The sequence below is a fragment of the Neolamprologus multifasciatus genome, chromosome 12 (genome assembly GCF_963576455.1).
Source record: "Neolamprologus multifasciatus chromosome 12, fNeoMul1.2, whole genome shotgun sequence".
Classification (NCBI taxonomy): domain Eukaryota; kingdom Metazoa; phylum Chordata; class Actinopteri; order Cichliformes; family Cichlidae; genus Neolamprologus; species Neolamprologus multifasciatus.
The window spans coordinates 11455749-11477326 of NC_140450.1; the positions used below are offsets into that span (position 1 = coordinate 11455749).

At 41.0% G+C, this 21578-nt stretch overlaps 1 protein-coding gene across 1 annotated transcript; it reads right to left on the bottom strand.

The window, feature by feature from the left end:
• Window positions 1-12574: 12574 nt before the first annotated feature.
• On the bottom strand, window positions 12575-20742 carry cdc45 (CDC45 cell division cycle 45 homolog (S. cerevisiae)). Its single transcript, XM_085180694.1, has 18 exons — window positions 20406-20742; window positions 20236-20295; window positions 19753-19845; window positions 19375-19512; window positions 18194-18340; window positions 18039-18097; window positions 17905-17953; window positions 17748-17809; window positions 17603-17653; window positions 15979-16098; window positions 15735-15866; window positions 15545-15643; window positions 15303-15464; window positions 15056-15194; window positions 14891-14974; window positions 14661-14779; window positions 14062-14138; window positions 12575-13679 (listed from the first exon to the last, which is right to left on the bottom strand). The coding sequence occupies exons 1-18, from the start codon at window positions 20454-20456 to the stop codon at window positions 13615-13617; spliced, it is 1707 nt and encodes a 568-aa protein (XP_085036820.1). The 5' UTR covers window positions 20457-20742; the 3' UTR covers window positions 12575-13614.
• Window positions 20743-21578: the final 836 nt, after the last annotated feature.

A 21578-nucleotide genomic window follows, 5' to 3' on the forward strand; every position in this document is an offset into this window, starting at 1 on the left:
TAAATCCTTATGTATACATCATGTAAAAACTATGTTGACAGCTCTCCCATTTTAAACAGGAATACTGTGGCATGTTTGAGAAATCAGAAGATGCATTATGTAGGTCCATAAATATCAAATTCTGGACAAGAACTTTCAGTAACTATTACCTGCTGGTAAATGTATGATAAAGTGAATTATTCTTTCAAATCTGTATTTGCTTGATGTGTTAACAAGCAACAGGTTCATCATATCAATTAAAAATATGTCACAGATTATTTCCACTTACCCCCCAAAAAAGCATCTAAACCTTTAAACCTTTAACGTTTCAAATCTCAACATTTACAAAAAGGCATGCCAAATATTTAATCTCACTTTCCCAAAAATGACACAATATTTAGATTTTCATGTATAATTTAAGACAAGCCAACAACATTTCTACAGCGAGTGTTTTCTTAAAAGTGCGATAAACAGAGAGCACAGGGATGGTTGTATCTCAAAAATATGAGCGGGGAGAAATTCAAACAGGGAGTCTCTACTCCTTCCATGCCAGTCTGAGTGAGATCATGTTTCGGTATATCTTCAGATGGACATTTTAAATACCTGGACACATAAAAACTTCATCGCACACATATACGAGTGGGTACGATGGATGAGTTAAAGTAGTGAATGGCAACAATCTGCTGAGATGAAGAGGAGTGCTGGCAGCATGAGGAATGTCTGGGTGTGATCAGGAGACATTTCTGATTTGGCGTGGTTAGCAAAACGTATGTTATGTCACCACCAGCACTGTTTATTTTTTTTATTTTTTTTTTTTTATTTTTTTTGCCTGTCCCGTTTGGCTCTTTTGCCATCAGAATTATTGTCTAAAGGCGAAGAAAGATGCCCAACGGTTTTTCTTTACCAAATTGACCATCCCAGCTTTGCCGTAATGGTCCATTTGATTCACCTTTTATTCTTTATTTTATTTTCACTTGCTGAATACGGGACAGATTTGACTGGGGGAAAGAAAAGGGAGAAAGAAAGAGGGAAAGAAAGACAGTTGAGAAGAGGGACGGGGGAGAAGGGCAAAAAACAAAAACCAACAGAATAAGCAGAAGAAAAAAAATAAATAAATAAAAAAATAAATACATATATCGATCACCTGGATCACCTGTTGAGAAAGAAAAAAGAAAACAAGCAGAAGAAAACGAGAGTAATACAATAAACCACATCACAATGATATATGGGAATATGACAGTAACTACTAAATATTAAACATTATTGTGCAGCACGTAAGATCGACAGCACAGTGTGCATTGAGGTAGGAGCCAAAAAGGGTGTAGTTTGTGTGTGTGATCACCCGTGTGTACACCTGTGAGCATGGACGCGCTTGTTTTCTTAAAAGGTTCCCTCATGTAATGATCTGCTAGAGGGTGTGGGGGGCCACTGCCCCGTCCTCCAGGGCATGAAGCAGGTATGGAGGAGATCAAAACTCCAGACATCCAGAGGCCCCCAGAACACAAGAGACCAAGGAAGACCAACAGAGGGGCAGCCGCGCCACTGTCCCAGAAAGAGCCGAGGAGAGTCCCAGATGAGGGGTCACCCAGCAGCCACGGAGCAGAAGCCAGGGGGGGCTGCAGTGACGTGCCCGTGAGCTCCGCCGGCAGCCAGCTGTGCCTGAGTGACCGAGCCCCAGGCCGAGAGGCCGGGGGCACCCCACCTCCGAGGTGGCCCAAGCGAGCCCCAGGCTCCAGGCCCCGATAAGCAGCCGCCAAGGAGTGAGCCGGTGTGTACCCGGACGCCCACCCCCGGACACAAAGAACCACCAACGCACCGATGTCTGAGGGAGTCCGCCCCCGGCAGGGGAAGTGGTGGGGGGAGATAGGCCTCCAAACCTTGGAGGGCCTGAGCTGTCCTCAGAGAGGTGGCATCTGATACCCAACCTGACATATAGACACAGACATACAGGCACACACAGATACAAACATCCATTCCCACCCTCATGCTCTCATATGCACTTACTCCACACTCAACCAACGTGGAGACAGACATAAAGAGACGCTGTACACACAATCACACTCCCCAAGCGTACTCTACGAACCGGGTCTAGGTACCCTTGCCCCTGGAGGGGGGAACTGCACCCAGACCCAGGTTGTGTTACCCTTTTCCCTGCGGTGGGGAGAAGCAGACCGCCCCGACTCCGCAGCAGCAGGGAGGCCCCACATTCCGGATCCCAGTCGGACAGCCAACTCCTCCTCCTAGCCCCCCTGCTCCAGCAGGAAGCAGAGAACGAGGGTGAGAGAAGACTCCTAACCTCCCTCCACCCGCTCATTGTAGTGTTGATGTATGTGTGTTCTAAGGTGCATTTAAAACCCAGGAGGGCATGGAGCTACCTGCCAGAGAGCAGCAGGTAAGCGCATAGTCCCTCCTGCTAGCCCTCAATGTCTACGTGTATTTAAAATTGAGAGGTGGGCAACGACGCCGGGGGTGAGGTGTACACCCTGATGGTAATTGGGATTCCGTGTAGCGTGCCCACCCCCAAGATCCTATATGTATGTGTAATGAGAGTGTGAGTAATGTGAATGTCTAAGTTGCGGGATAAAATTGAGGCAGAGGCAGCCAGAAGGGACAGAGGGGGGGGGGGGGGGTTACCTCCTCTGCACCCTGGTGACACACCCCTACTCCAAGGCCCTGCATGTGTGGGTGGTTGTGGTGGAGCGGGAAGAGGGAGGCAGCTGGAGATGGGGAGGGAAGGAAGGGAGGGGCAAGTGACCCCTCCCTGGGGCCAGCTCCCCCGCTGACCCCAGTAGGCACCCCCATACTCCGCGACCCGCCAGGGAAGGGGGGCCCAGGCCCATCCGAACCGGGGACCAGTGCAGCGGCGCCGCCCGGCCCCACAGAGCCCGGGGCAGTCCACCCAACCCCACAACAGAGAAAACTACACCCACCCCATCATCCACTCATCTTCCAGACTACATAAGACAATAGACGCCCAGGCTGAGATCTTCCTCCACCTCTCCTGTATCTCCCCCTCTTGCAGAGAGAGTTCCTGAGAGAGGAAAGCTCCTGCAAGATGTGACAACCCCCCCCCCACCAGTTGAAGAGCCCCCCAGGTGGCTCGGCGCACCGGCGGCACCCTGCGCCAGTGGCGGGCCCCCATATACCCACCGGCCCACAACCCCGGCAACACACCAACCAGGACCCAGGCCCCCGAGGCCCGGCCAGGGCCCCAGGCCAGAGCCGGAGCGCCCCCAGAACCCCACGCCCGTCCCGGACCCACCCAGGGGCAGCCAGGCTACCAGGTCAGTAACCCCCGTCCGTCAGCACAGACCCTCCCCTAGCCCCGCTGCACGTAGCCACGAGGAAGCCGTCACCTAAGAGCCAACAGAGCCCCTAATTGGCCATGACCGCTACCCCGGGTTGAGCCCCCCAAGGAAGATGCTCCCGGGGAACCGCCTGACGCCCTAAGCCCGACCCTACCCCCACACCAATCACAACAGTGAAGGCGAGACCAAAATATGACCCCCCACCCCCACTAGGTGATGGAGGTGATCAAAGGAGTCCAGAGCAATTGATCTGATGTGGTGGCAGAGGCTGTATCAAGACTAATGTAATCTAATAGATAATTTCTATATTGGTTAGAATTAAGATTGTTTTTATTTTTCCAGTTCATGAGGACTGTTTTCTTGGCTATGCATAGGGCAGTGAAAACCATATGGGCTATATTCTTTTCTGAAGTGACATTATCTAAGCTGCCCAACAAACACACTAAGGGGGAAGTTGGAATGTTACATTTCAGACACTTTGATAAGTCTTCACATATCTCGCGCCAAAACTTCTGAACTGGTGGACAGAACCAAAGAGCGTGGATATAATTGTCCGGTGAATTGGTTTGGCAGTGTGAGCAGTTGTTGGTAGATGCAAAGCCCATCTTGAACATCCGATGACCTGTATAGTGCACTCTATGTAGTATTTTGTATTGAATTAATTGAAGACTGGGATTTCTGATTAGATGAAAGGTTTTTAAGCAAATCTGAGACCAGAAGTTTTGGTCTAAGTTAACTGATAAATCCGCTTCCCATTTTGCAATAGGAAGTGATATTGATTCATCTGTTTTAGAAAGCATTCTGTACATTTTGGATAGTAATTTGGGGGTTTTAAGAGTAAAAAATTGAACCACACTTGGTGGTGTTTGTAGTTCAACTTGACCCAGTTTAAATTTCTTTTTTATTATGGATTTAATTTGTTGATATTCTAAAAATCTTTTCTTGTTGATCCCATATTGTGTAACTAGTCTGTCAAATGAAATAAATTCTGTTCCTTCTAGTATATGTTCTACATATTTGATTCCTTTACCATTCCAATCTGAAAAGTTTATCATATTATTGTTTTGTAATATGTCAGGGTTGTTCCAGATAGGTGTACGTTTGCATGGGATTAATGAAGACTCCGTCAATTTTAGAAACTCCCACCATGCTGTCAGAGAAGAGCTGATGTTGATGCTTTTGAAGCATTCATGTCGTTGGATGTTTGAGCTGATAAATGGTAGATCTGAAATCTCTAGATTATTGCAAAGTGCTTGTTCTACATTTAGCCAAGGTTCATCTAAGAGGGTATGTTTTAGCCATCCTGAGATAAACTGAAGCCTGTTGGCTAAGAAGTAGTGCTGAAAGTTCGGTAGTTCTAATCCTCCTTTATCCTTGGTTTTTTGTAGTGTTTTTAAGCTTATACGTGGGGGCTTATTTTTCCAAAGGAATTTGGACATATATGAATCTAGAGATCTGAACCAATCTTGCGGCGGTTTAGTTGGGATCATTGAGAATAAATAATTTATTTTTGGTAATACCATGATTTTTATAGCAGCAACCCTTCCCATGAGTGATATGGGTAGACATTTCCATCTAGCCAGATCACCTTCTACTTTCTTTAAAAGTGGGGTATGGTTTAATTTAGTTAGATCTGCAAGCTTGGGAGAAACATTAATACCTAAATATTTTATATTTCCCGATTGCAGTGGAGTAGAAGAGGAATTATGGAAGCAGCAATTAATAGGAAGGACTGTAGATTTTGACCAGTTAATTGAGTAATCTGATATTCTTGCAAAAGAGTTTATCAATTCAATCACCCCAGAGATATTGGTTTGTGAATTTTGGAGAAAGAGTAACACATCATCAGCATAAAGGCTGATTTTATGTTCTACGTTCTTGCATTTTATGCCCTTAATTGCTGAATTCTGTCTAATTGCTGCTGCTAGTGGTTCGATAAAAATTGCAAACAGTGAAGGGGAGAGTGGGCATCCCTGCCTGGTGCCCCTCAGGAGACATAAGCTGGAGGATGTCTGGTCATTTGTTCTGACACAAGCTGTTGGGGAATTATATAATATTTTTAACCAGTTGATGAAAGAAGATCCAAAACCAAATTTGTGTAAAGTTGCAAATAGAAATTTCCAGTTAACTCTGTCAAACGCTTTTTCTGCATCTAAGGAAAATATTGTAGTTTCAAGGTTTTTACTGTATGAGTAGTCTATCAAATTAAGTAATCTACGTGTATTTGTTGATGAGTGCCTACCTTTTATGAAACCAGTTTGGTCAGGATGAATTAAGAGGGGGGTTATTTTCTCTAGTCTCTTCGAGAGAGCTTTGCAGATTATTTTGAGGTCTACATTAATAAGGGATATTGGACGATAGCTTGAGGGATATACAGGGTCTTTGCCTGGTTTTAGCAGGAGATTAATGTTTGCAGAATTCATATTTGATGGAAGTCTGCCCTTTTCTTTGATTTCTAACAACGTTCTGTAAAAAACTGGTGCTAGAATCGTCCAGAATTCTTTGTAGAATTCTGCAGGAAAGCCGTCTGGACCTGGAGCCTTATTATTGGACATATTTATCAGGGCTTCCTGGAGTTCACCTGATGTCAGTGGCGAATCCAGTGCCATTGCTTGAGAGTCTAATAATTTTGGGAGAGTTATGTTGTCTAAAAATTGATCAATTTCCTTTTTAGATGGGTTTATTTGTGGTGAATACAACGTTTTATAGAAATCCCTGAAAATGTTGTTTATTTGTTTCGGTTCATATATTCGGTTCATACCAGCACTGTTTATTACTCCTGTTGCTATAAAGGGCTGCGATACAGGCAGTACTTTAACTTTGGCTTCTATTTGGACTCCCGTTCAAACATAGGATATGGCAATCAGTGGTTTAGTAAACAAACACTATCTAAACCACGTACACAAACAGGATCAGGATTTAGATGCACAAAGTGTATTGTTTCTGCACTAATTACATCTTGCAGGAAAACTTGGGACTCTTGAAAAGAAAAAAAACCTGAATTTGATATGCGGAAAAATTAAAGGTAGAACAAGGAAACTCATGTTAGTGTGTGTTTTGTTTTTGTCTTTCTCTTCCTGAGCTTTCTGTCTGTGTTCAGGGGACCATAGGTTATTTTGAAGAAAGAAAGTTGTTCTGCTTGTTATCCATTAAAGGGTGTCCTGCATGACTGAGCCACCCACCACAGGAAATGGCAAAAAAAAAAAAAAGACACTCTCATCACACCCGACTGTGTTTGAGCCTGCCCTCCTTCCTTCAGTTTTTCTGCTTGACATCCCAGTGTGCAAACACACAAATGTAACAGGAATGTCATGCCGATTAGGGTTTTCTACACAATGCTAAAAAAACATCCTGTGGAAAGCATATTTATACATAAACAGACCTTGTATTAGTGCAGTTATCATGGTTATAGTCTAGATTGGTTACATTATTGTCCACAAGTCTTGAGACATCACTCATTTCTTTATATTTTGCTTGGAAAATGGGTAAAGGTGCATACATAGAAATACAGTATATAAAGCAGAGTTTCAATTCTAACGAGCTTAAAAGTCAATATTAAAAGTATGACCAGCAAGTTCTTTAACACAGCCGGCACTCTCTTAGGTAAGCTATCTGCAGGCTTCTTGAAGGACGTTCAAGGCTCTTCTTTTTTGGCAGCCTTTTCATTCTCTGTCAAGTTGATCCCACACTGCTTTAATAATGTTGAGGTCGAGGCTCCGAGGAGGCCAGTCCACAACTGATAGTGCTCCAGTGTGTGTGTTTTTTATCCAGGTGTGCTTTAGTTGCATTGGCAGTGTTTGGGAACATTGCCATACTGAAAAATTAGGCGGTTTTCAATCAGACCCTTTTCAAATAATACTGCGTGATGGACAAAAAGCAACCTTTTTCTTTCTGCATTCATAATTCCATCAATTTTGACAACATCCACCACTGGCCTCAAAACATGACAGACACTTCATCGTGATTTACAGATGACTGCAGACACTCATGTTGTGCCTCTCTCTGGACCTCTTCTGTTCACACTGACAGAAATGTGATCCAAAAATTTCAAAATGTCATCACTCCGTAAGGCCTGTTTTCATTGAGATTCAGTCCAGTTCTTGTGTAATTTGGCATTCCTCAACCTTTTCTACAGCTCCATCTTCCTTAGTTATTCGAATCATTTCTGATGAGGATTCAGTAAACAGTAGACTGATCAACTGAAGGCCCAGAAGCACCTCTCAGACCCTGCGTCATGTCTTTGCTGCTAATTTCTTTTGCTTGAAAGCATTTTAAAACAAAAGAGAACAGACCAATTCAGGAAATAACACCGCCAACTGTGAGAGGGTTTGAAGAGGTTAAAGGTCGTAGGGGTTAGGGATCATTAAGGGCAGCTGTGGGCTGACAGGGTGAGACGAAAGCAGCAGAAACGGTGTAGGAAATAAAGGTTTTAAGGTGATGATATTTGTACTGTTGAGTTTGTGTAAAAAGTTCGTATAGGACTGTGGATCTTGATCTGCTCACAGCATGATGGAGAGACTCTAAGTCTCTGGCTGTCCGGAGGATTGTCAAAGACAGAGAAGGAACAGGAGTAAAAACAGCTGGTGCTCCTTTTTTATGGATTTTGATGAATGTGCAAATTTCTGAGAGTTTATTTTAAGAAAGGACACGAGCAGGTGAAACAAAAGGAACTACTTATGGTAAGTAATTAATGAAACAACATTTTGTTGTTCTATAGGTTGTCATTGTTAGAAAGACAAACTACTCAGGTGTGCCGTGGCACTAGATAAAGAGTCTAATTAACCAAAGTAATTAGAATTTGCTAGGATCAGGAATGCCTATACATCAAGCGGACCAATAAATGAATGGAGAAGGCCAAAACAACCAGAGCCAGTGGTATTTGTGTACATGTCAGCAGATAAGAAAGAAGTATGAGTGCAGAAATGTCAAACACACTAAAAATTGTGCAGTTAGCAATGTTTATGTGTGTTACTGATATGTGTATGTAACTGATTATGTGAATTAATGGAGTTTTTAAATGTAGATCATAACAGTGTATCATAAAAGTCAGAAAATACTGTATCAGCCCCCCACCCCACCCCTCTCCCATCACCCACATCATTACTCCACCGACATCCCACAAAGCCCCACTAAGCAGCTCAGTCCTGTTGAGGCAACAGTACTGTTTGTGTGAAGCCTTGAAAAATCTCTTCTGCACATTTACACATTGACTGTATGGTCCTGCCTTTGGGGAGTTGTTTTCCTCAGTGTGTGTGTGTGTGTCTGGTCTGTAACGTGCCACATTCCTCGTATGCAGAGCAGCGTAAAGGGCAGTGGCCCCACTTCACCAGAGGTGCAAGAGGGGGGTGGTGGAGAGCAAAGTGATTGATGGCTGAGGGGGAGAAGGCCAAACAGGTGGATGTGCCGCGGGAACATCCAGTGAGCAGATCTTGTTATTTGCAACTTTGTCATGTCTCCATCCTTGTAACAACATATAAATAACAATGTATAAATGTATAACAAACAACAGAGAAAGGTGCTAGCCATTTATAATAAAGCCCATGATGTATTGTGTAATTTCCTGGAAATTACCATCTGGTTTTTCTGAATTAGGGCGCAGTTTACAGCAGCTTCAAATAGTGATTTAGTTGCACAGCAGAACAAGGAGGGTAAAAACAGGAGGTTTCAAAAAGATAGAAGAAACAAATTATACTGTAAATATTTTAGTAACTTTGGGGTATTTTTTTACTTTCAGGTGCAAGGCTTATATTATTGAGTAACCTAACCTGCCCAGCTTACATTGTAATTAAACAAACACATACATATTTGGAGAACTGAATTTTTTTGTGTGAATGAAAATCAGAGCAACTGAAATGATTAAAATTAGACAATTTAAATTCAAATATAAGTCATTTTAATTCAATATCAGGTGGCACCAAACATGTTTAATTACAATGCAAAACTATGAGGTCAGGCAACTCAATGATACACCCCATGCCCCTAAAAGTGCAGTGTAATTACAGTGCAAGAAAAGAGGTGTTGATGGAGGCTACTTGTTAATACAGCCCGGTCCCCAAAACGTACTGTGGAATTATAATGCAACATGAGGATGTTATTCTACTTGAAAATATAACACGGGCAGCAAAAATGTGTCTGTAATTACAATGTAATATAGGACGTTAGGCTACTTTAGAATAAAGTCCGCATGTTTTTAATAAATCCTGTGTAAATACAATGTAAAATTGGGTGGTTAGACTACTCTGTGTTACAATTCATGCCCCTAATAATACTTTGTAATTATTTTTCAAGTTGGGGAGGTTAGGCTACGCAGAAATAAGGTCTTCAAACTTACAATCCTGAGTAATTACAGTGTAAAACTGGAAGGTTAAATTACTCAGTAATACAGCCTGCAACCCTAGAAATGCAGTATAATTACAGTGTAACACAGAGAAACCTTCTTTCCTCTAAAACACCTCGAAGTTGATAATTATGGGATATACTTATATGTACTTATAATGTGCCCATTTTCCTCAAAAACAATATTCCCAATATTATTGTAAAAAAAAAGATAAAACATACCACAAATTTACAGGCTACTTAAAGATACATCAAATATAATTAGTTTATTTTAAAAATAAACATACAATGGTTCCCCTCTTCTTCTCATCTTCTACTGTATCTAAAGATAATTATTTTTTGGTACAAAAGAATTATAGGTACTGTTACATGGAAACATTTTTGGAAATTTTTGTTCTACTAAAACGTACAGGTCTTCTTTAAACACGTTAATTACCCAGCAAAAAATAAATAAATAAATAAACTCAAAGACAGCGGTGGAAGCAGAAAGGCTGCTGAGGCAATTTATGATAATTACATCTCTTAAAATAAACTACTCTGCTTCCTCAGTTACAGTTTGTAACATTATTTCTTCTGGATAACATCACTCTGCTGTGACTGTAAACAGTGTCATTATGGATGTAAGTAATTCTCAGCCAGCCTAGGGAAAACAGCATGACTCGCAGATCTTAAACCAAGGTGATGTGCCCGCCCTCCTGACAATACCACAGTTTGCCTTAACATCCTCCACTGCAGCATGTTTCCGTCCCGCTGCTGCCACTCACTCCGGATTTTCCTGCTAAACCACCCAAACTCCCTTCACGCTGAAGTTCATGATCTTATCCTGATCCAGAAGCGATAGGGATCTAAATCACCCTGCTGGGAGCAGCTCAGGCCTTTCCCTTCCAGTGAGTCTCAAGGGCGGCAGCAAGTCACCACCAGGGGGCTTGGCCTACATTCCCAAGTGTGGGCCAAGGCTGTGCTCTCACCTTTGCCCCACATGAGCGGGCTGAGCTCAGGAGAAGATGTGAAGTTTAGTGGACCTCAATGCTTTAACTGGAAATCATAGAAATACAGTAAGAAGAGTTTTGGTGAAACCACAAGTTGTGCGTCAGCAAAACAAAAGACTGGATTGAGATGAAAAGACTGTTATCGGTTTGGATTCCTTTCTCTGCCCCTTTCACTGACCACTGCCAACAGCAAACACTTTGCCAAGTCTTTGTTTCATGATACAAGACTTATGACTTCCTTATAACGCCTGGATTTTTCCGAACTGATCCCAGCAGTTTCGCAGCCCCCTGCCTCCTGCCTGCAGCTGGATGGATAACCTTCCACCAGAGGGTTTTAAAAATGTGGTAATTCCTTCTAATATGAGTGAAGTTTAAATAGCCTAGGAGTGGAAAAGGGTTCCTTAGGTAAAGCCTCAAGTCATGCACCCCCAACAAACTCACTAACAATTAATGACAAGCTAATGGTGATTTATGCTGACTGTGCGGTGGCAGATCGTGAAAAACTGACCTTATCTACTGCTGATGTTTGCAGGACTTCAGCCTGAAGTTTTTCATAATCATTCATATCCAAACTTTAGCTTTTCTGCTAAAGTTTGGATAGCCAGCAGACTTGGGCTGTAATCACAAGTACTGCAGGACGTGCTTGTTGATTCTAGTAATCTGTGAGGTTTGCTATATTCAAAGGATTTATTGGGCTTTTGCATAGCAAGTAATCTAAAATCCACTATATCCACCTTGTAATAAAAAGGTTGCTGTGCATGCAGGTTCTTTTTAATTTGCTCCATCTCCCTCAGAAACCATTTGTATGAAAAGATTTAAAAGTGATTAAACTAATACATATTTTAAATACCCTACGCAGAAATTTCAAATATGAAAACATAAATGTATTCATTAACATTTACTTTTAGAGTTTTTTGTTAAATATAATATTGTCCCTGAAACAGTAACTACTGCAGAAAAGGTTCAACTGTGCCGACTCAAGCAACATACGATACGTGACTGCATCAGATGTTAGACATTAAAAAGTGAGTTGCATACATTCAAAGTCTGCAGCGTTTTTTCAGTTCATTGCGGTTTGTGGCCCTTTGTTTATGCACAGCTCTCACAGGTCTTACTGTAGCAGTTTGAGGTCTGGACTTTAGCCAAACCATTGCAACCTTCATTCTTTGATTTTCAGACATTCTGTTGTACAGTTGCTGCTGTGCTTGGGCTCATTGTGCTGTTTCATGACTCAGTTTGTGCCAAGCTTTAGCTGTTACACAGATGACCTCACATTTGACTTCAGAGTATGCAGATATACAGAGAAGTTCATGGTTGACTCAGTGCCTGCCAGGTGCCCAGGTCCTGTGGATGCACAAGCCCAAATCATCACCCCTCCACCACTGTGCTCGACAGTTGGTACGAGTTGATTGTGCTAATATTATGTTTGGTTGTCTCCAAACATGGCCCTGTGTATGTTTGCAGTACAGCCAAACATCTTCACTTTGCTCTTACCTGTCCAAAGGACATTGTTCCACAAGTCTTTGCAAACCTAAGTCTTCCTGCCATCATTCTTTCCAGAAAGGAGGCTTTCTCCTGCGCATCTTTTCAAACAAACCATTCTTGTTCAGTCTTTTTCTAATTGTACTGTCTTCACAATTTTCCTCTTGTTAAAGCTTCTCACCTGGCCATACAACCCATCTCAGACTATTGGGCTTCTCATTCCTGATGTCTTACCTGAATGCTACAGACCATCAAACTAATACATCTCTGCTTAAGATGTGCACAGTTATTAAAGTGCATTTGATTAGGGCCACCTGGCTGCTCCTATGGAAGCATTAACAGTAATACAGTAATATGTAAAACTTCAACACTGGAAGGTGTTAAAGTTTCACATATGATTTGAAAGTCTTTAAATTTGTAGTTTGAGTTAAATAACCACAAAATACTGCAATAGTAGAATTTTTGTCATTAGTTGGTACATCCTTTTTTTTTTAAACAATAATTGCCGTATTAAAGTTTTCATTATTTCCAGAGTTTCTTACTGTTAAATATTTGCCTGCGCTTTATTCTGACACATAAACATTTTGCATTTTTTTAAAAACTCTTTTGTTTCCTCTGTTTATGCAGTGTACATACTCACCCAACTGTTGTAATATAACAAACTCAATTTATTAATATTAAAAATAAATAATGCAATGTACTGTCTGTTGACAATCAAGTCAAAGTAAACGCTTCTTTCACTGAGAAGTGGGCATAAATAACCCGAGTCCTTGTATGTGTACTTGAACGTTAAAGCTGATTCTAAATACCAATATACCCGTCAGTCTCTGTATATACTACAACTATAGTATGGCAACTAAGGACACCTTTATAAGTTCTCACTAAAATTATGCCTTGAGTTATTTAAAAATATGAGACTAAAAACTATTTTGGTATTCAAAACTGACATTCTAGAAAATTTACGTAAAAACTTACCTCACGTAATTTTTTTGTTCATCTTCTCAAGAAAAAGAAAGCAAAGCTGGCTGGGCTTCAAAATAGACAGCTGACTTCTCTCAGGCCGCAGCAAAGCCAAGACATGCTAAAAGTTCAACAAATGACACATGAGGAATGCGGGATTTTCTGGTCATACATTAGATAAGGTAAAAAATATTAAATACTGCAAGAGTATGAAAAAAAAAGTTAATAATGCCTGATCATATAAAAATAAAAAAAAGCCATAAAAATCAACGCATCTCCATTATATAAAACGATTTATTAAACATGTTTAAAATGTGAATGACTTAAAACTTCTCACATTTGGGAATAAAAGACAGATTTAAAACAACACATTTACAAAAACACTGTACAATATACACATAAAAACCACTTAAAACCTTAAAAAACAAAACCAAGGATAAAGTTCTGGTGCTGGTGACATTTTACACGCCTGACACATGTGACCAGCAGCTGATCTGTTCAAACCGAGACGGTGGGCTCAATTTGAAAACTCAGAGTCGCCCTGGGAGAGCTTCAGTTTCTCATGAAAGGAGAGTGATGAGCGCATCCAGAAACTTGCTCCTGTCCTCAGTCTTCAGTTCAATTACTGCAGAAAGAAAAACACAGATAAGAAAGAAAAACATGCCAACAGGACAAATCATCCAGCAGCGTTCTGACATCCTGGGAGGAGTTTTTCCGCTTGCGATTTTTAAAATGATGGTGAACTGGATAAATATTTTAGATGGGAATGAGCAGAATATTCTAAACTATTCTTTCACACATGAGACATGACAGATTAAGTACACAGCGAGTGAGTAACAGCATCACAACTGACAGTTTGGGTGAGAATGGCAAGACAAACAGATTGCACATTTAACAAAGACTAGGCTGACACCTAGTGGCCACATTGCAGACATGCAAGAGCAAATTCACTGACTGTCTGCACAGCAGCAAAAAAACCAAACAAACAACACTTTACTGTTTCTTACTTGAAGTGTCGAAGTGGTCGTGAAGAGTCCTGGAGCTCGTGCTCTCTGCAGCTTTCTCAAATGCACGACCAAAGAAACTAAAAGGGCAAAAACAAACGCAGAGGAGGAAATGAGGCAATGTTGTTGTATACTGGTAAAAAAAATGTGAAAAGGAAATAAATAAGAGCCACTAGTTGTTATTTAAGTCCCACTGTGTCATGCTCTGAACTGGAAAATATTCACGCCTTTATTTAATTGTGTCTGAATTATTATAATTCAGAGTTTGCTCGTCTTAACCGAACCTGGAACATCTGCCGGTTGTTCAGAACGCTGCTGCAAGGCTTCTAACTTATAACTCTTCTCACATATCACATACACAGGCTCACCATTAACCTCAGAGACCACTTGAAGACTCTGGTTTAGATTTTTAGAGCATTGCATGGACAAAAATCAGCTCACATTGGTGAACTTTTATATCCGTACATCTCCAGCAGGCTCTGAGTTGTTGAGATTAAGTCCTGCCGAGATTTGTGGACTCTGATCTCTTTCAAAAAGCAGCTAATCAACTTAACCAGAGATGCAGGTTGAGAAGGAGAGAAATCATAAACTGAGAAACTTACTTCTTCTTGTCGGACGTCTCAGAATCTGGTGGGATTCCCACAACAATGACAGTTCCCTTCTCCACATCCTTGGGGGCAGCCATGACGAGCGGGAGCAGTTTGCAGCGTTTATTTCTCGTCTAATTGGCCAAGACACCGTGAGTGAAAGAGCAGAGAGACTTGAATAACTATCATTTCAGTGAACCTCCTTCTACATTGTGAATCAGTCCTGATAGCGTTCAGACACTCACCGAATGGACAAAAGCCTTCAGGAGGTACTTGCAGAGCAGCGTTAGCGCCATGGGCTTGGAGAACAGCTTCACGTCAGGTGTTCCCTATAAAGAGAGGATGTGAATAGGATATATGGCTAAATAAAATTGAAAGCATGCACATCTCAAGTATCCAAACACTCGCACCTCCATGAGGTAGCAGTAGAGGAAGGGTCCCTGTGACAGGATGAGGTTGGTGCAGATGCAGCTGGCGACCGTTTGCTGGATGGCAATCAGCTTCTTCTTCGCTAGCTCAATACCCGAATGCAGGCGATCGATGTTGCTCCTGCACAGAGAAAAAAAAAGGAAAAAAAAAAGAAAAGAAGAAGACATTTTTAAAGGAAATGTGAGCAAATTAAGTCTTTGAACGGTGAACTTAGTTTCCTTTGCACACCTAGAAAGGGCATCGAGAGCCTTGATGAAGTTGTCAGTCTCGCTGTCATCTTTCTCAGCACTCTCCAGCAAGGCAGCAGTAGCGTGCACCATGTCGCTGGCCAGGAAGCGGTTCTTAAAGCCGAAGTGAACGCCAAACGTCTGGATGCGGATGTCCTTCATACTGATGAAGAGGAGAAATGGGAGTAGAACAGGGAAAAGCAGACTGGATGAGCAGTCAGTGTTTGCCATTCAAATTCATACCCGTATTTATTGGAGGACTCCTCAATGACGTCCCTCAGGTTTTCTTTGATCGACATATCCATGGAGTTAAATTTCTGACGCACTTGTTTCAGCGGCAGTCTGTAACACAAATTTTATTTCAAACAAATTCCGGCTCAACAAAAAGAGGACGTTTGTTAACACACAAAGCATGGATTTGAAAGCACTTTACCCCATGTCTGCTAAAAACTCCTGGAGTTTCTTTTGGCCGTTTAAGGTCCAGAGCTTGAAGCTGCAGGAAGTGTAACAGGAATTATAAATGCTCTCATACAGAGACCAGTGCTGGTAAAGGGTAAGACGAAGACTGAAGAGACAGTTAAGGCTCTGACTTTCAGTAATTTTCAGCAATTGTGTGGCAGAAATCAGGTGGAACATAAAGATCTGTGAAGGCAACAAGCCAGATGAGTTAAGGATACTCGTATTCAAAGGAGATCCTCATACAGTCGATGGAGAGCGAGTTCTCCTCATCCTCGTTTCGGTGGTTATGTCGGGAAACGTGTCGCTGCATAGTGGCGATGTCGGTTACATACTTCATACTATAAAAGAAAAAAAGAAGCGAGGCAGACAAAAAATAACTCAGCAGAAATATAAAAGAAAAAAAGAGAGATCAGCAGTGATTTTAAAGAACAGTTTACATAAAGTTTCCTTGTATTTATATTTCAGACAGAACCCAAAGTGCAATGATCGGTAAATCTTTGAAATATTATATTTGAACAGTAAAGGTTAAAGGTAAAGTGGAAACCTGTGGTCTGAACCGTCACAATTTAAACCTCTTTTTGGATGCAGGTCACCAGCACAGTTCAGCATGAGGGGTGCAACACTGCTCATGGTATAGCCAAGTGACATATCTGTGACATCCATTATTCCCGAACAACACATCCTTCAGCTGAGGCAACATCGTCCCCATTTCAGTAAGTCAGTAACTCTTTAGCGATGGCTCCATCGCTAAAGAGTCCATGTGCTGAACTTGTCTGCTTCCAGTCCAATAATATCTCCAGGAGGGCCAATTTGTTAAGCAACTGATTTCTTTTTTTATATATCAAGTAAGACAAGGAAAGCAATTTTCATGAGAATCTGCTGATGTTTTTTTTTTTAAACTTTAATATATTAAACTCAAACTGAGTCACGACACTCAAAGTGCACAGCATTGGGTCAAAATTTGGCACCTTATTTCCATCCCTCATAACATCACAGGCGCAGAACTATGTGAAATTTTCAGACCTGAAATGCTTTAAAAAAAAAATAATAATAATAATTTTTTTTATGTCCACAAAAAAGCACAGAAGGAATCTCGTGGAGACAAAATATGGATAAAAAGGAGATCGTCTCCAGGGATGTCAAACTCATTTTACATCACAGGCCACAAACAGCTTACTTTGATTTTAAATGGACCTCACCAGTTAAAATTCCCCTTTGTGTCAGTGTAAAGAAATGTAACTCCCCATTCAATCATTGCAATATCTCAGTGTAAGAAAATGTGCGCAATTTCAACAGTATGGCTCAGCTTTTTCTACACCCCTGATATAAAAGCCACCTGTGACACGATCCTTGTTTAGCCTTTTTGAAGTTTTGGCAGCTTGACAGACAAGTCGGTGCAATTTTGTCTTTGGGATTATGTTATATCCCACAACACCTAAACAGCTTAAAATTGGTTCTGGACAAAAACAACATTTTGGCTTCATATTTTTAGAACTGGAGTGGGTGGTGTAAAGGAGCTTAAAAGTCAGTTTTACCCAGAAAAAAATGAGTTATGAGTGAGCTGGAAAAGAAAAGCCCCAAGAAGCATCAACCTTATGTAATTTGCAAGCCAGTAAGTCTCAAAATTTCCATAGTACAAGATGAAAACTTTGCATGCTTTCATTAAAAAAAAAAGAAAAGAAAAAAAAAAACTCTCAGATTTTGACCGATTTAAGGTTTTAAATTGTTTGACAGCAACTGCTTTCAGCTTCTTTTATTTACATTTTTCAGTGTCCTGAGCTTTTGGGAAATTGGTTTATAATTGTTTTAATAATAGTTTTGTAAAACTGAGGGCATCCTTACTTTGTGATTTTATCATGAACCCACTGGTCTGTCAGCCCGATGATGGCCCACCTGCAAAGAAGACGCAGTGCACATCTAACAGACCGTATAAACTGTATTTCAAGATTGTTTGCCATGAAAGATGACATCTCCTCAGAAAGCTCACCACAGCATATCCTTGGTATCTTTAGTCAAAACCCACGCAAGCTCAAAAAACATCATCGCAGCCTGACAGGAAAACAAATGAAAATTCAGGAGTTCATTCGGAAATTCAGGTAACATTAATGTTCTTATATTACTTATGTGAGGTTGTCATAACTCACCGAGGTGCCGTGATATTCATACTGCTCATAGTCAAACAGGATTTCCCTCCTGTGAAATTAATGAAAGGTAAGCATGCATTCAACTGTTGTGCTGTGCACAGAAAGAACCAAACAACTAAGTAAAAACACTTCACCTTCGAGCCTCCCACTCTCTCTTGGCTCGCTGCCTTTCAATTCTCCTTTCGACAGCCCCCTGCAAACACAGGACCACAGCCCCAATGTAATAGCCTTTACAGTTCACGGTACCAGATCATCCCTGCGGGCAGCACCGACTCAGTTTAATACGTACCTCATCAAATCTTCTGCGTTTCCCAGACGGCTCTGAGCCTTCATCGCTCTCATTTCCAGAGTCTTCTCCTTCCTCATCTTCATCTCGAAAGATATCGTCATACGACGGCACGCTGAGGTCGTCGTCCTGTTTGATGAGCAGCTTAATCTGTTGAGCAGAAGACAGAGAGTTAATGTAACGCTCACTTCCACAAACAAGTGGGAGTATTGTTAATCTTGAACTTCAGGTGCAAATAGATCATTGTTTACAGTGAAATGCATAAAGATAATGACCTATTTTAATGTTTTGTACCAGATTGCAGATACAGTACAGCACAATAACAAGAGTACTTCCATCTGTAGTTCTGATGAGCAAAAAGGAGACTTTATCTACATATTTAAAGGCCCCTACGCTAACTTTGCCCGCTGGACATTATCAGTCACAGAAATTAAGAAAAATCTTATACCTAACTAGCTAGACACTTCACCGGCATGCTGGAGAGAATGTGGAGCAAAAATGGTCGATTCATGTATTTTGGACTTATTTTAACAACAAGTATTTCTAAAGTTTTGGACTTTGATGCTTGTAAAGGTTTTACAATTTTTTTTTTATCTTGCCTATTCCCCTGTGGACTAAGCAATGGTGACAAACACCTTCTGAAGAGCCTGGCTCGACAGACAAACTAGTGGTTAATATTGTTAAACACACACATACCAGTGGACAGATTATACACAACTCCAAATAGAATTGGAGGAAATGTGTGTGTTGTTATTTGGCTCTTGAGACAAACTGATGAGACTGATGATGTGAGAAGATGTTTTTTGTTTTTTTTAATTCACATATACAGAACTGTTTTCCCCCCCTTCTGCTTTAAAATAATGCATCAACTTGGCCCTTCTTTTTCTTACACTCCAAATGTCTCCACTACCATGCTCACTATCATGGTCATCATGGTTCGAAACCTCATTTTTACGTCCCCTTTAGCTGTAGGGTCGAGCATTGCATCCGCATCCTCATCAAACTTCTGCCACTGAGCTGAGTCTTACAGGCCTGACACCATCTGATCCTTCTCTTCTCAGACTTCATGCCTTGAGTGAATCCCTGTGCTACTCTGAGGCTCTGTGGGGTAGACCCTAGCCTGTGAACCTATGTGAACTTATTAGTGGGGATATAGCCCGAATTAGCAAACCATTGCACATCACCTGGGTATCATTGTAGACATTGACCACATCTACAGGCCGGTGAGTGTCACAGATGAAGAAGATGGAGTCATCATCTGGCTGCAGCATCTCAAGGAGGTCAACATTTGCTCCGCAGTTGATGAGAACAAAGTATCGAAACTGCAGCACAAAAATGAGTCAACACAATACATAAGGTTCAGTGTTTACTGTCATATATTCATGTGCAGGCTCAGAGTAGTGTACTACAAAGCTTTCCACTTCAGGTTCTCAAGCAGAAACGCATAAAAAAGCAAACGTTTCCATGGTGATCTCAAAACGCTAAAAGCACCTTCATACTGGCTTGAAATAATGTGTTAACGTCAATCTCGCTTTGCAGCACAGCCTTCTGGTCTTATTTACCTGCTCTTTGTGTTCAAGGAAGGCAGTGCCAAGGTCCTGCCAGCCTGTAACTGGCACAAGTGTATACTGGATCTGGTCACAGTGAAACAAGGCCTAGTGAAGACACAAACAGTCAGTGTTTACATCAGCTTATAATTACTCTGAACACAGTAAAAGTCAAAAAAGCTCCATAAACTGCAACAGCACTTACTGAAACCTACTGTCAGTACTTTTAAATATTCCCAGTTAATGCATGAACAGATGGTAACCTCCCCATTATGACAGTACGGTTGGGTGTCCGAAAGTCCATAATAACTGGAAGTATTTAATCAGCATGCTCTCTGTTTACCCTCTACAATGACCTTAGTTTAAGAGCGCAAATGTTCGTCATCATGCACAAAAGCCACTAGAACAAGAGAGGCAAAATAACAGTGGAAAAACAGTCAAAAACTGTGCACGCAAAGGCTACAGGAGCTGCCGCTTGCTAACATTTTATTGTCTTACCTGCAGTATTTTACAGGCGCAGAGAGCGTCAATGTCTGGTGCCACCAGGAGCACGACTCTCTGTAAGTAGCACGAGAAGGTTTATAATGTAAGCGATTTCAGTTTGCGATTTCAGATGTAAAGTTTCCTAGCTGCTAGGCAATGTTGGCTAATGTTAGAGTTAGCCTTACCTGGTTGGCGACAACTTCATAAAAATCCTTTCTTATGTCCGCGATGAACATTTTCAGAGATGTTAGTCGATTAAAACTATTAAAATAAGACAAGCCTAATCGAATCACCCTGAGGTGGCATAAACTGCGGGTTATTTTGGCTTGCTGTCAGGCTCGGAGCTTTGACAATACACACACAGCGATGCCGCTCTGTTCCCTGTTGGAAATGTGGCGCCAAATCCAAAGGTCACTCCCGACCAATCAGATAGAAGAAAATCAGCAACGTCAAACGCTGGAAGTCCCGCCTACCAGGTTGAGAAAACAAAGCAGTACTGGAACTAAAAAGAGCTGAAATAAAGTTATAGCTTTATTTATGTTGATTTTGAAATATTTATTAATTTATTTAAAACGATGTCATAACGATGTTGTTATAATATGTGTAAACTCCTTTAGACTTTATTAAGAACACAATATTATTTTAACATTAGTGTTTACATTTAAATTACCTGAAGGGTGAATTTGTAATAATATAAACAATTATAGATGGTAACCTCTCTCTACCTCTATATTTTGGAGAAAGATCTAATCAGTTTTCTGTGTGTCAGAATGATTATTTTGTTTATTCCCTGACTGCAAAGACATAGGAAAACAATTTAATAAAAAACACAAAAACCTCACAGAGTTAACTATGATTTCTGTACCATACTGTTTTAAGTCTAACTGTAAAAATTCTAAAACAATGACTTATGCACACACTTCACACATTCATAAAATTGTAGTTTTCCACCGTGTGGTTACAATAACAGAAATCGTGTGAATTTATATGAGAGGTTCACTTAACCAAGTATAAATTTATTCATGTAAACCTGGAGCTCAGTAGTGACATACACTTTACAAGTATGTACTATTAAATATGTTTTCATTGGCATAGCTATAGAAGTGGCATTAAACACACATTTTTAGACTTTAATGATAAAAGCTGTTATAGACTGAAGTTTTAAAAAGTACTTGATTTAGATTAAAACATATTGGAAAGGATTTTGCCCAACCCCTTTCCACTTGAATAGTATATAAATGTATCTCATGAGCTTGTCTGGCAAAAAGCCTTGAAAGAAAACTTCTCCCGCAAACTCACAAAACAAGTTGAACTGAATTCTATTATTTAAAAAAAGGTGTGTTCAATTGTTTATTTGT